Source organism: Astatotilapia calliptera, chromosome 14, assembly GCF_964374335.1.
Source record: "Astatotilapia calliptera chromosome 14, fAstCal68.1, whole genome shotgun sequence".
Classification (NCBI taxonomy): Eukaryota; Metazoa; Chordata; class Actinopteri; order Cichliformes; family Cichlidae; genus Astatotilapia; species Astatotilapia calliptera.
The window spans coordinates 23,382,843-23,397,613 of NC_137435.1; the positions used below are offsets into that span (position 1 = coordinate 23,382,843).

The window sequence follows — 14,771 nt, forward strand, 5'->3', positions numbered from 1 at the left end:
TTGATACAAGAGTTTGCACCTATGGCCTTTAACGAGAAATGGCAAAATCCAACATTATGTCATTGCTGTTTGACTCAAAAGCTTACAAACCTCACTGTAATAGCACACATGTGGATGTGGATGTTTAGGCCTCTCTGAAGTCAAATCCATTTGAACTGTGAACACTGGGTCTAGAGCAGGGATATCAAACTCAATTGATGGGCCACATACAACCCACTGTGATCTAAAGTGGGCCAGACCAGTCTTAGTGTAAAAAAGTTTAACTACCACTTGAACCCTGAGATATTTTAATATAAGAAGAAGAGCAATTTCAACAATACAGGGGGTGAGAGAGTCTGTGGTGGAAAAGGCATGTCTACCGCATTTACATACATGCCTTTTTTCTTCCTTTAAAAAGAAAAGCCCAAAGGCAACACCGGGGGAATAGCAGGGCTCATCCCTCCCTCGTCTCGCACTGTCTCTCTGTCCATCAGCTGTGTTATCCTCTCACGGTGCCTGCTTTCACTTTTTGCAGCCTGTCACCATCTAGTAAAAGAGATCTTTATCATTCCAGAGAGGCTTGCAGTTCGCCACCACCGGCTCTCAGGTACACTTTACCCCCATTGGGTTTAAGTCACCTGAGGCAAATATAGAAAAAGCAGCTCAAGGTTACACTAATGCCTTACATGTCTTCTTATCCCCACATCTACAGATGATGGCGTCGAGGGCAAGAGGGAGGCAGGTGGCCAGGCGCAGGACTCCAAGGAATACTGTGCCTCAGATAAGGACATTGTGGAGGTGGTGAGGACAGAGTATGTGTACACTCGGCCTCCGCCCTGGTCGGATGTGCTGCCCACAATCCACATCATCACCCCCACATATAGCCGGCCCGTTCAGAAAGCTGAGCTGACACGGCTAGCAAACACCTTCCTCCATGTCCCCAACCTGCACTGGATCTTGGTGGAGGATTCCCAAAGGAGAACGCCTCTTGTCACACGACTCCTCCGAGAAACGGGACTAAACTACACCCATCTCAATGTAGAGACACCCAGGAACTATAAGCTGCGAGGTGACACTCGGGATCCCAGAATTCCAAGAGGGACTATGCAGCGGAATCTGGCCTTGCGGTGGTTGAGGGAGACGTTCAACGCCAACAACAGCCAGCCGGGAATCGTCTACTTTGCTGATGATGATAACACATACAGCCTGGAGCTGTTTGAGGAGGTCAGTGGCTGAATTGTAATAAACATAACAAAGTTGAGGACACATTCACGTTGTTTGTGGGCAGGAATCAGAAAGCGTACTGCCCACACCCCCAGTATGAACATGAAGAGAACTTATAGTTTGAAAGCTAAGCAGAAACGCCAATCCAGCTTTAACTGTGTCCAAACTGCTGGTTGTCTCTGTGTACTCTGGCTTCCACCCACAGTCCAAACACATATACAGTGGAACCCCGACTTACGAAATTAATTCATTCTCGAGGATCTTTCATAAGTCGAAATTTTTCGCAAGCCGAAGCACCCATCGCGCCTTTTGAGTGAACAATAGGCTATAGGCTAATTGCTAACTGCAACAACAATACGTCGTTTAAGTGGAACAGCGAAACGCAAGTAGAAAAGCCAAAGGGGGTTGTCACATGATTCGGAAGGCATTCTGGGCATTGTAGGCATTCTGGGCTCAGCCAATCAGAGCCAGCGGATTTCATATACCGGGCATTTTGTCCTAACACGGGCAGAAATATTGCCGCTAAGTGCCTTCGTAACTGGAATTTTTCGTTAAATGGGGTATTCGTAAGTTGGGGTTCCACCGTAGTTAGTTCATGAATCTGAACTGTCCAAGAGTGTGAATGATTGCCTGTCTCTCTGTTTTTACTCCGAGACAGATTGGTCACCTGTCCAGGGTGTATCCCTGCCTCTCTCCATGAGATAGGCTTCATGATAACTCCATGAAGCTAACTGAGTAATTGTTCTTAAAAATATCAGTGCAAGTACATTTGCAGATGTAGGTTTTTGTTCAAACATACACTATGCATGTACTCAGATCAAAATGTGATATCATTTTAAAATCGTCCCTAATATTCATGTTTGGTGGGGCAGTCGCAGCACTTTCACCAACTTGGCAAATATGCTGCCAGCTCTTATCTAGTTATAAAAAAAAATCTGTTACTCTCAAGCTCCATTAATCTTTCAGATGCTCCACTTGAGTTTCTGAAACACTAACCACGTGCAGAGTTGATGATGGGTATTTCTGGGGGAATAAGAAAGGCCTTAAAGCTCAGAAGCCATTCAGCTATCAGAGGAATGACTGGAATTCTTAACAATGTATTAAAATCATTTTATGCACTGCATTAAAAATAACGGATTGCACCTTTAAATAGTTATGTGAGCAATATATTGTGTCTGTGCTTTTTGGCATACAATGTGTATTCTTTAGAGAAAAAGGACACTGGACATTTTTAAGTTCTATATAAAATAATTCTTGATATACTGCATGGAGTGCCATATATTATCTATCTGTGTTGTTATATACTCACCGTTACAGGAGAAGTGGTGAGGCGTGGGCGGATTTGAACCATAAATTCTTAGTTGAAGTACTTTAAACTCTTAACAAGCACAGTTGGTATCTGAAGCCAGTTGGGAGAAGTTTGGGCATGTAATTAGTACATCTCAGGCCATCCATCTTGACATCAGTTGAATTACCTGAGCGGACACGGTCTAGGTCCTCCGAGTATGTGCCTCAAGTCTTGTTAGTAGTGCCGACAGGAGCCGTAGTAAATGGAGCGCTGGTATTGACGGGGCCTGTCATTACCTTTCCCTGGGAATCAGCCAAAGCGCTTGGTCTCGCTCAAAGGCTCTCCATCACCTCCAATGGGCCTATTTATGGTCCAGAGTAATGGCCCCAAGGGGCACGGAGAGAGTCATGGAGAGGGAAAGGCAACACAGAAAAGAATAAACAAAAAAAAGAGGTGACAGTAAGATAGACAGGGCATGGAGAGTTGGCTATTACTGCAGTAAAGATGGCAAATGTTATTAAACAGGGACTCAACAGGTAGACACATGGGTGACCCCTTCACCATGAAAAAAATCGAAAAAAGCAGTGAATCATTTGCATTTACTAATTGGCAGCGCAATACTGCAATACACAAGTTGTACTTTGAAATGTTCTCCTGTCTTTTGCAAACTAATATTGTTAATGTCACTGAGATTTAGACTAACTAGACACTTTATTAGATACACATTGCTGGTGCTGGGTTACACCTCGTTTTGCCCTAATTGTTTGTGGCATAGATTCAATACTGGAAGCTTCCTCTGAGATTTTGTCATTTTCAACTGCACATCCACTTTTCGATGATCCATGCTTTCACCGGGCAATGTTTTTCCAATCTTCTAATCTTCTATTGTTCAACTGTAGTGAGACCATATGACACAATGCTCTGTGGCAGCAGGGTAAAGTCATTGTCATCAGCTGCTATAGAGGACACTGCCATTACTGCCACCGACACATAGCCGCTATCTGAATTCAATCTCAGTCTTTCATTCCAGCAGCAGTTACTTTGGCAGACTTTGGTGCATACAGACTGTTATTAAGAGCCTAGTTTTTAGGTCAAGGCTTAATGAAAACTTTATGAAAAATTCATGTACCACAGTAAAGACCTACATACAGTATATTATTGAGGCCTCATGAGATGTGCTTTATTCCCAAACTCCAAAAAAAGAGAAACCTATTTACTGTTTATCATGCTATTGTTAAGACTACTCCAATTTAGCTGTCAGGCAGGCTGTCGGCCACTTAAATCCAAGAGAAAGGAGCAAACCAGCAGTTTAACAGAGCTGGATGATATTGACAAAAATATAGCATCCAGACACATCAGTCTTATCATTATATTTGACTACTGGGGATTTGAAAAATGCATTTATTCTCACAACAAACAACCCAAATAATAAAGACATACTAAAAAAATCTCTACGTTAGCATTTGAAGATCAGATAGAATGGTTGCTTATGCAAGCCAATGTGTGTCTTTGATTTTCTTTATTGTTGGTTGTGTAATTTGAATCCTATAATGAGGATAGATTTTCTAATGAAATGAACAGGATTCCAAAACCCAACCATGTACTATGTAGATTTAAGTATGCACATTTCTATTGTTTGGATCAAAGAAAGAAACAAAAAACAAAAGAACTTAATCCACAGACACTACCAGCTGCAGCAGTGGATGACCCTTCTGTTTCTGTTATCTTCTCTGCACCCTTAAGGATTGATTAATGCATCTGGATGCTTGCCTTCTTTTCTCTGCTAGAGTTTGGGGCTCTTGTTTTTTTTTTTCCCTGCTGTCAACAATTCTGCATTCAAACACGAAGCTTAAATGCACACATTGGCATCCAGTCACAAACTAAAACATCACTGAAGAGAAAAAAGAAAAGAAAAGCTGTATAGATACATCAGATTCACCAGAATGAGGCGGGGTGGGGGTGACTTGGGGGTGGGGAGGGGGACTTGGTTGCATTTTCATTTGCTTGGCTGCCGGCTAAAGAGGGATTTGTGCTACTTTACTCCAGCTGATATTCCCAACAGAAGCAGCAGGCGTTCTCATTTTCACATGGTCTGTGTAGATGGGGAAAGTGACAAACCTCTTCACGCTGCCTGTAAAGAGCCTGATTCATTGCTTGTTTCCTATTGTTTTGAGTTATACTGTTAGGAAAGGGACGCAGGCAGGTATTTTTTGGGCAAGATGATGGATAACTTTACTTGTGGCCGGACTGTAAAAGTGTGAAAAAAACAAGCAAAAGTTGAGACTATCTTCAGGACAAAACAGCAGCTTTTAAGACTCAAACTCAGATGTTTATTAAGGAACAGCCTATTCTCACTCCTAAATCTTCACCCTGACCAGCTGATTAAATATAAAACGTGATAATGGTGCGCAGTAGGCGAAAAAACACCCTTTGCAGCTGCAACAAGCTTCCTCAACTGCTTCCGAAGCACTTCCTGATCTACAATAGTGACATCAGCTCGCTACATTTAACAACAGTTTCATGGCATCTGTTTCCATTATGGTCTACCTGACAACTCTGTGTGTTCAAGTGTGATATCAAAAGGTCCAGCGCAGGCATTGTTGTGAGATGATGTTGGGAGTGAACCCACCCCCTAAGCAGGAAAAGAAAAAAAATGAGCATGAAAATCCCTTCCATGCGTGAGTGAAGCCTCAAAGTTAAGATTCATTTATTAAGTGTAAACCGTGAAAGAATCAAGCAACAATTTGGTGACCGGAAACTACCAAATTTCTAAATGTTGTTTTCCCAACAAAACCCTGTTGATAAAAAGGCAGGATAATGTCATTTAATCTCAGCTTTGAGGCGAAGCCCATTAAGCGTAGCAAAGAATGCAACTCTCTGATACACAACAAGCTACAAAAATATACAGCCCCTCCCTATAAATTATCACTATCATATACGCACATGCATGTAAGCTTTTAATTTACAGAGCTCATTAAGATAGTACAGACAGCTCAAGCTTATCTGGGTGAGTCGAACAGTCATTTCCCCCGAAGCTCAAATCCAATCATTCCCATAAGCCCCCGGGCTGCTTCATGCTGTTCAAACCGCTTCTCTCTGGTCACCCAAGCTCTTCGCGCAGCAGCCCATCAGATCACACACCAACCTAACGCAGCAACTCATGAGCACTGCGATATTTGCATGTGATTTGCACAAAATCGCAATCTACAAATACACATTTAGACAAGTAAGCTTGGGTGGATATTTCAGCTCAATTGTGTTAATATAGTGCAATGTCGCAACAGCAGTCATTTCAGTGCCTGAGACATAAAGATCGTACAGCATTATAGAGGAAAGCCCACTGTTCCCGTGAGAGCAAGCGCTTGCTTGGGAGTGGAGAAGAGGGGGTCTTTATAACAAGAACAAACTTCAAGCAGAACCAGAGTCAGAGAGAGCAGCCATCTGCCAAACCCAAATTGGAAGCTTGTTCCTCAGGAGACGAGCCTGAGAGCTGAAGGCTCTACTTCCCATTCCACTTTTGACAACTATAGGAGCCACAAGCACGTCTGCACCCTGTATAAGAGTGAAGTGCTCTGTCGGGGTAATAATGCACTATATAACGTCATTAAGATATGATGGGCTTGGTCCTTATGTGGAGACATATTTCATGTTCTGTTCTGACGGGGAGCATATGGTTATGGATATTGCCTCCATGTGTTCTCCTATCATCTATGCACGGAGGCGCTCTCTCTTACAGACACACACACACACACCTTTATTTTAAATTTCGCCTTCCTATGGAGAGGCACCGGCATCATTATTTCTGCTGCATTGAGTTTGATTAAATGACTTTGCTGTTTCTAAACCTTCCTCTTCCCTCATTATAAAAATGTACCTTTTATGGCTGCAGCAGCTCTTTCTAGAATAGCGAAGACTCGCTGAGCAGCAGACAAAGAAGAGGGCGGCAAAATCGTTTGATGCTGGAAGATTAAAGGACGGGGGGGGGGGGGGGGTAAAGAAAAAAAGAAGAAGAAGAAGAAAATGGTGGCTCTGCGCCTTAAAGAATTTCCTCAGTCATCCAGCTACCAGGGCCACTTGCTCTAATGGCTCTGCTACTTCAAGCCCCTCTTGGCACTGCCCCGCGCTTACTCGCTTTAGATGCCTAATTATCTCATTGTAGGGCAGCTGTTGAACAGTGTGTGTGATCTGCCTTCATCTGACAGCATGTCAGCTTCGCAGGCCACAATAGCTTGGTCAATATTCTTTCAGAATGAATAGCAGCAGCAACTCTAAAAAGCTTCTGTCCGTGCTCTGCTGTAAAGCCAGCGGCTGATGCTCAAATACTGTTTCGCTGTCATGTATGGTTTTTCAGTTGACTAATTTGCTGTCTTCCCTTGTCTGTTTCTTCCCCCCTCTCTCCTCTCGCTAGATGAGATCGACTCGGAAGGTTTCTGTGTGGCCTGTGGCTTTTGTGGGTGGCTTGAGGTACGAATCCCCCAAGGTCAATGCAGCCGGTAAGGTCTACGGCTGGAAGACGGTGTTTGACCCCCATCGGCCCTTTGCCATCGACATGGCTGGCTTTGCCATCAACCTGAGGCTCATCCTCTTCAAGCCACAGGCGTATTTTAAGCTTCGCGGGGTGAAGGGAGGTTACCAGGAGAGCAGCTTGCTCCGGGAGCTTGTCACACTCAACGACCTGGAGCCGAAAGCAGCCAATTGCACTAAGGTAATTTCCTTGATTTTTGGGGTTAGTTTTTCACATGTTTACTGATGTTAAGCAGCTTGCCTTGAGCGGTTTGTATTTCAGGGATTTGCTTCACTGTTTGCTTCAAACAGTGAAGGCTCTCTGTCTTGTAGAATTAAAATCCTACAAGACAGAGAGCCTTAAACACCACTCTGCTTTTTTTTTTTTCCATGTAAAGGGTCACAAGCTTTACAGGCTCGGAACCACATGATTTGAAATGTTGTGGAATAATGGTGTAACATAAAAAGCGAAATGGAAAAAACTCATGTAAAGGACCACAAACCTGTTATGATGTAAATGTACTTATCACAACTTACCAGAGCATTATAAAATAACGACACTAACGCTAAGCTGGCTTCATACTCCGTTTCTGATTCTAATGGGGACAGCAGTACAAAATATATTTGGTATCCAATTTTCAAGACTATAAAGTATCATGTGGCAGGGCGTGGTCTGTAGCGCCGCTGCTGGGAGGCTAACACACCGAAGCTGCCTCAGCTCATCACGCCTCCCCTGCATTTAAGTCTGTACTGGGTTTTGAGTTGTTGTTGTGTGTGTGTGTGTGTGTGTGTGTGTGTGTGTGTGTGTGTGTGTGTGTGTGTGTGTGTGTGTGTGTGTGTGTGTGTGTGCGCGCGGCTGGAGCTGAAAAGCTGCAGCCAAGGAATGTTACTGAGAAGAGTAACCGAGAATAAAAGTGTAACAAAGTGAACCATGTGGTCATGTCTGCCGTGCATCGTTTGCATACCAATCATGCAGTATTGTGCTTCCAAGGAGCTTCACATAGTGGGGGTTTTTCACTTTTTTGTAGCTATTGGTCAAGTGGTCATCACCAATAGTTCCCCAGGACTTCTGAACACTTTTAAAAGTTTTTCTTTTTTGTTTTGTTTTTTGTTCATTTTCAATCCTAATGATTTTCTTCAAGATTCAAGATTCTTTATTTGTCACATGCATAGTTATACGAGTACAACACACAGTGAAATGTAGCCTGACACACTCCTCAACTGTGCAAAAAGAGAGAACATATACAGGAGGACATTATGTGCAGTAAGTAGCATTATGTGCAGCAAGTAAGTGAATTATGTACATTAAGTGAATTACATAAATAAGACAGTCTGGAAACTTTAAATTGAAAATATGAAAAATGTACATTGTGCGGGTGGGTGTTAAAGTGTCTAGTGCTGTAGTGAGGCTCAGAAGAGTCAGGCTGGGATGTGCTAAGAATAAGTCCTGTCTCAGTCACTTATGGATGCTTATGGATGCTTGTGGATGCTGGGGGGGTGGGGGGTGGTCCTCAGTTGTCGAAGGTGGTAAAGGCGCTGCCTAGCCTTGTTTTGGACTGGACCAGGTTTATGCCATTTGTGTGTTTGCTTGACTTCTATAGATTCAATATTTTTTATATATATTGCTAACTCACAAAAACGATTACTGCAAGGCACTTTATATTGTAAGGTAAAGATGCTAATTATTATGGAGAAGATCCCAACAATCAGACAACCCCTATGTGAAAGCCATTGGTGACAGCAGGGAGGAAAAACTCCCTTTTAGCAGCGTCCAGGAGAACCAGGCTGAGGGGAGAAGGGAGGGAGGAAGGAGAGAAGACACACTGTGGAAGAGAGACAAATTTTAATAATATTTAATGATTAAATGCAAAGCGGTGTATAAACACAGACTGAAAAGAGGTGAGTGAAGAAACACTCATCAGTGCATCACGGGAATCCCCGCTCCATAGAACCATTATGCCTGTGCATAACCCGCCTTGACAAGTTTATATGTTTTTAAGTGCTGAATCATCCCACGACATGAATTTCACCAATCATTTAGACTAAGAAGAAAGAGCGGAAAGAAATCCACAATATGTTTTCTCGCAGCGTTAAAATCAAGCCCCCTGCTGAGCACCACAGTCGGCAACAAAGAGAATTATTATTAGTTTTCACAAGTTATGTAATAGTCATTTTTTTCCCTCTCTTTTTGCTGCTTAACACTATTGGAGCCAAACTGTTGTGATTATGCAGAAAAAATAAAAGCATTAGCAATGAGAGTGTGACTTTCTATAAATAATCGAGATCGTCAGAGAAGCTGTTCGTAACAACAAAACACAGAAAGTCTCCTTCATAAGAGAGGTCTTATTAATTATTAAAGAAAAAGTTTGACATTTTAGTGCACATGCTTACTTATATATGACATTTTAGAGCTGCTGTTTCTTTCCTTCCAGCCTTTGAGCTAAAGATAAGCCAACTGGCTCCTGGCTTTTGGATTTAGAATAAACAAACTTAATTGACTGAGCCCTCACCCCCAGTCCTCTCTCTGGGGAAAAGAAAAAAAATCCTAGTCCTCTTTGAGAGTCAGAAGGTGATGTATTTCATGAAAAAACTTGATGGTTTTCTAATGGTCAGAGTGTCTATAAGTTTAAGGCTCTTGCAAAAAAGTTGGAAATCATTGATTATATTTCCCAGGCTGCCCTCGTGCTCTCTTGCACATCCACACACACACTTGAGTCAGTAGCTTGAGGCTAACAGCAGCAGCAGCAACACAATTTTTTCTCAGTACCCGTTCCACCATTCCTGCTTATGGCCAGTGGTTTGGGTCACTTCACTCTCTCAGGGCAATGGGGAGTCAGCCAGAGGGCTTGAGCTAGCCAATATCCACACCACAACCACCCCCACACACGCGCACAAATAGACGCACACACACAAATACAGATACATGTAGAGAGAGCGAAAGAAGAGAAAGGAAGGGCCAGTTTTCTCCCCTGTTTTTCTCTGCCATTCAGAGGGCCAAATGAAAAGAGGGGATTCAGAGGAGGGCCGAGAGAACGGAATTGGAGTCGATGGAGAAGCGAGGACGTCGGGGTGTCACGCTGATTACAGATGAGTGCAGGGACGGACTGAAGGGCGGGAGCGAAAGGGTTAGGGGGAGACAAAAAAAAGATGGAAAATCGTGCTCGGGCATCTCTCTTCCTCATAATCTACCACTTCAGATGTAGGTTTGATAATTAACCCCCCCTGCGCACACATACAGACACACACACACCTGAGCAAAGTGGGAGTGGACTCCTGGCGTATCTCACACGAGCCCAATGCATAATTCATGACCAGCGCTGCGGCAAGATGAAAGGAGGAAGGGTTCCAGCACAGTGGAGAGGAGAGGAGGGGGGAGAACATGAGCTTGACACTTACAGTTTCTTCTCTCTCCCTGTTTTTCTTTTGCCGTCCTTTTCCTGGATGTTTGTATGCTCTCTGTGGGCCAAAACCAAGCCAGTGTAAAGGCTCGATAGCAACAATAGTACACCCGGAGGAAGTGTGCAAAGAGCTGCACCACAAAAGCAAAGGAGCTTACACAAACTGTGGTGTGAAAACATTTTTTAAAACTAGGCTGTCATTCGGTGGTAGCCATTAACCCCATGGCAAGGAGAGAACTCTTTTACACAAGCTAAACTCAGAGGGCTTCATCATATTTGTAAGATAAAGCACTCCTGTGGTCTCCTGTCACTCCCTTCTAATGCAGGGTTCACACTCAAGTAGCTCTTTGCACATAGGTGGGGGGGCTGGAGCTATAAGGGAAATTGAATGTTTTTGAAGAAGATGAGGCGGAGTGGGAGCTGACCGGGGAGCAGACTGAATGGGTGCATTAAGGGAGCGGCATGTCACTAATGTTCCTGCTTGTTTATCTCCATGCTGTTTTTTTTCTCACCAGATACTCGTTTGGCACACGAGAACAGAGAAACCCGTCCTTGTAAACGAGGGAAAAAAGGGATTCACAGACCCCAATGTGGAGATCTGACTGCGTTCCCGCCACAGTAAGTCTGCGCTTACTGAGCCAAGAGTTGTTACTGAGCTCAACCTTTTGTTCACTGGCAAGCTTCATTTACAAATAAGGTGAATTTAGGAGGTTAGCATCACCTGATCTCGCCTGGTTAGCCTGTAAAAGGAGCATTTATCATTAATGTTTCCTGATACGCCATTCAGTCATTTTCAGTGCCCCTCTATTAAAGTCCAATTAGCTGCTGTCCATTATTAAATGTCGCCAAGGAAATAAACAGGTTTACTGAGATTAAATTAAACCTTGGTGATCTTTTTTCAACCCGTCTTAATCCTTTCCATTGCAGGTGGCTGGCCTCTGAGCTGAGAAGGGAGAAAACGGCTAAGCTTCTCGATAAGTGCTCACATCTTAATCACGAGGAAAAGGAAAAAAAGGAGGTGGGGGGCATTTAAAGAGGGACTTAATCCTCTTGACTCAATCTGACATTTTTTGTTTAAAAAAATATGGACCAAAACAGTACATAATGTATTGTATTAAAGCACAGATTATAGCAAAAAGGCAGCAGATATTTGTCAGGTCTGCCACCGATGTGCAGAGGAGACAACAGCAAAGGAAGCCTCGCAGGGTTGGTGGGGTGGCAGGGGGGGCGGTGGTGAACAATGGCCCGCTGAGGACAGCCTAACAAAAGAGACAGCACAATACGAAGAGGGAAAAAAAAAGCATACAGACAGCGGATTCAGCCAAACAAGTGTTTTAAGAAATATCCACCTCAAATTTAAAAGAACAAAAAAAGAGGAAATAAAAGACAAATGGGGCTGGATCTGCACATCGTATCCCCCCCTGAGAAATTCCTCATGGATTTAAGGACACGGCCCACATCATCCGCCTGGATAAAAAAACAACACACAAGAAAAAAACACCACTCCGAGGAGAAAGACGCCTGATGTGGATTTTTCCTTTTTGAGCGAACGCAAACATAGACAGGGAAGGAAACTTCTTCATTTCGGTTTGCTTTAAGTTCATTTAACTGGTTTAGGCGTTTCACATGCACTTGGCTTGCTAGTTCAATACTACTGACTCTTGCCTACATTTACTCTGTCCATTTTATAGTCATCCATCATAACTCGTACACTTGAAGACAGACTGCTGTTGCACACGTACCCCTCTGTGCTTCGAAGCTGAACTGTACAAGTAAGCATCAGAAACCTAACACTCTCCCTAGCACTTAAAAACACACAAATGTTCCTCTGTGACGACATGTATAAATACTAATTGAATATGAGAAGAGTCAGAGGAGGGGTTTGACAGATGCATTGTAATTACTGTATTTCTATGTAAAGAAGAAGAAGAAAGAGTCCCTTTCCCTGGTAAATTCCTTAGAACGACACACAACAAGGCACAGGTTCACAATGGGTTCAACACATGGAAAGAGTAATAGCACATCAGCATCATTAACGTGGCAGATTCACAACCGCTGCCCTGACACCCCCCTCCAAATCTACCCTTGACTTCATCTGCTGTAACTTTGTGAGTTTTTTGCAATGCAGAAAAACTCAATGATTTAATATTTCCCTTTATCTGTGCACAAGCACACGCACATCTGCCCCGGACCTCATAAGTCTGCTGTGTATAGCCCCCCCCAAAAAAAGAAGGATGAAGCGGCATCAGAGCCTACACAGTTGGTTTTCACAAAGCCTGTCACTTCCTGTTAGCGCTAAAGAACCACCCCCCCCCCAACCCCAAAACATAGAGAATTATTATTATTAGTTATGGCCTCCACATATGAAATCAAATATTAAACCCAAGCCTAAAGTAACAGTGGGCTACAAGAAGAAAAGCACAATGAAAATCAGTGTTATTTTTGCTAAAGATCTGGCAGTGAGGTGATGTGTGTTAGCATCCATGGATGTCAAGAAATGGAGTCTCTGCTCCTCTGAACATTAGACATCAGTAGGTACGACGCTGCGCTGCTGAAAGTTATTCTGCATCTCGTATAATAGAGTCTCTCCTCTGCTTGATAAATCATCCATCTTAGACACAGCGGTGGCTCTCTTATCTGACGCTGGCCAGCAGAAGTAGCTGGAGATAATTCAAGAAAGAACTGAGCCTCTGTGCTGTTGCTAGATTATCTATGTCCTCCCCCCACCTCCTAAAAAGAAAAAAAGAAAAACGAAACAAAACACCCAGACCATCCTCCATAACCCAGCACACACAGCCAACTCAAAACACCCTACTGCCCCCATGAACACGTACAAGCCGCAGAACCCGTGTTATTGCAGATTTCACTTTGGATGCGATAAGATACACACGCAGACAAAGGCTGTTTGGTATCTCTAAAATAACACAGGCCGTTTCCACTGACTGCATGATATTACACCGCAGCCACGGAGAGATCGCTATCCTCCCATTATTTATTCAAAATCAAATTTAATATATTTATTTATATATTTATTTCAAGCTTGGATGTGCAATTCAGTCATGCCAGGGTTTTGCCCTTTAATCTGTATTTTCCAGTAAACAGCATGCACACATACACTACACTGTACACAGGGACGATTACACAGATCAATAACAGGTTGAAGGTGCCAGGAGGACCGTAGCACTGCTGCTGGCTGAGCTCTACTTGAGATGTGTTAAAAGTCAATGACAGAATCCATCTGAAAAGTTTGCTTTTTACGAGTGAAACAAAATGTTCCAAATGCTGCGTTTGTGCAGGCGAACAAATGCGATGTGGGGTACAGACGAGGCAGTGGTGAGTTCAGAACAATGATGCTGCGATGTCAGGACAGTTTAAATCAGGGGTGTCAAATATAAGGCCCAGGGACCAGAATTGACCTGCAAAGACTCCAGTCTGGAAAATGTGAATGACTGTATAGATTTTCATAGGTTTTGTGGCTTTTCCTGTTAATGAAGCCCCCCCCATTTGTAGTATGCTAAAGTTATTAAGTAATAAATAAACAATTCATTGACAGAAATTTCCCATTTTCTCAGTATCTACTATATAAATTTGTCATTTAATAAAATATGTTTTGAATTAAAACTTTATATTTTATAATTACAGGCCAGTCTGGGCAATGAATTGTCAGAACTTTTCCAGTAATTATTAATATTTAGCACGTCATTTCACTGCTCCAGCCCATTTAAGATCAAAGTAGCTTCTTTGCGGCCCACGATGTGAAATGAATTTGACATCCCTGGTTTAAAAAGGCTTCAACGTCAGAGTGATGCTGTTTCAACTTTGCCCTTCATCTGATCCCAGCTGATGACGCATCAAGCAGTATGTGATACAGCATTAGTCTGTTATAAAGTAACCGTCCTGCAATGTGCAGCAACATCAACACTGAAAGTCATTTAAAGAACATAACCCCTCTGAGGGCGTTTAAAAGGCACAATACACTTTACACACACGCATGCACACACACAGACACAAAGTCCTCCCTTTTCATCATCTCCACCGTCATCTTTCAGCCTCATGCGATTCACATTTTATGCATGTGACTCTTAAGGTTGTTTATTTGCCACAGCAATTCTGTCTCAGAGAAAGATGTTAGTTGAATCCAGATAAATAAATCACTGAGAACAACCTCACCTGGCTCTGTGTATTGTGTCCAGTGGATGCCTCTGTACTGTCTGTTGTACTGCATGTAATTTCCCCCTCAGAGTGAAGACGTTTAGGGCTCAAAGTCTGGATAAAAGTTTTGCTTTCATGCTATTGTTGTTGTAACCAGTGCATTTTTTGTGCTACTATATAAAATGGTTTTTGCCAAACTTTGTCTACATACATCTTGCTTGTGTTTC

At 43.0% G+C, this 14,771-nt stretch overlaps 1 protein-coding gene across 5 annotated transcripts in view; it reads left to right on the forward strand.

The window, feature by feature from the left end:
• b3gat1a (beta-1,3-glucuronyltransferase 1 (glucuronosyltransferase P) a) overlaps positions 1-14,556 on the forward strand; it is an 88,769-nt gene extending 74,213 nt beyond the window's left edge. For 3 of the 5 annotated variants that reach the window (XM_026192960.2, XM_026192959.2, XM_026192958.2), the window contains 5 exons: positions 515-586; positions 692-1,203; positions 6,900-7,196; positions 10,908-11,010; positions 11,320-14,556. In XM_026192960.2, the coding sequence (XP_026048745.1) occupies positions 515-586; positions 692-1,203; positions 6,900-7,196; positions 10,908-10,994 (968 nt within the window). In that variant the 3' untranslated portion in view covers positions 10,995-11,010; positions 11,320-14,556. The remainder of the gene's footprint in view (positions 1-514; positions 587-691; positions 1,204-6,899; positions 7,197-10,907; positions 11,011-11,319) is intronic. The other 2 variants (XM_026192961.2, XM_026192962.2) reach the window with 2 other exon arrangements.
• The last annotated feature ends 215 nt before the right edge of the window (positions 14,557-14,771 follow it).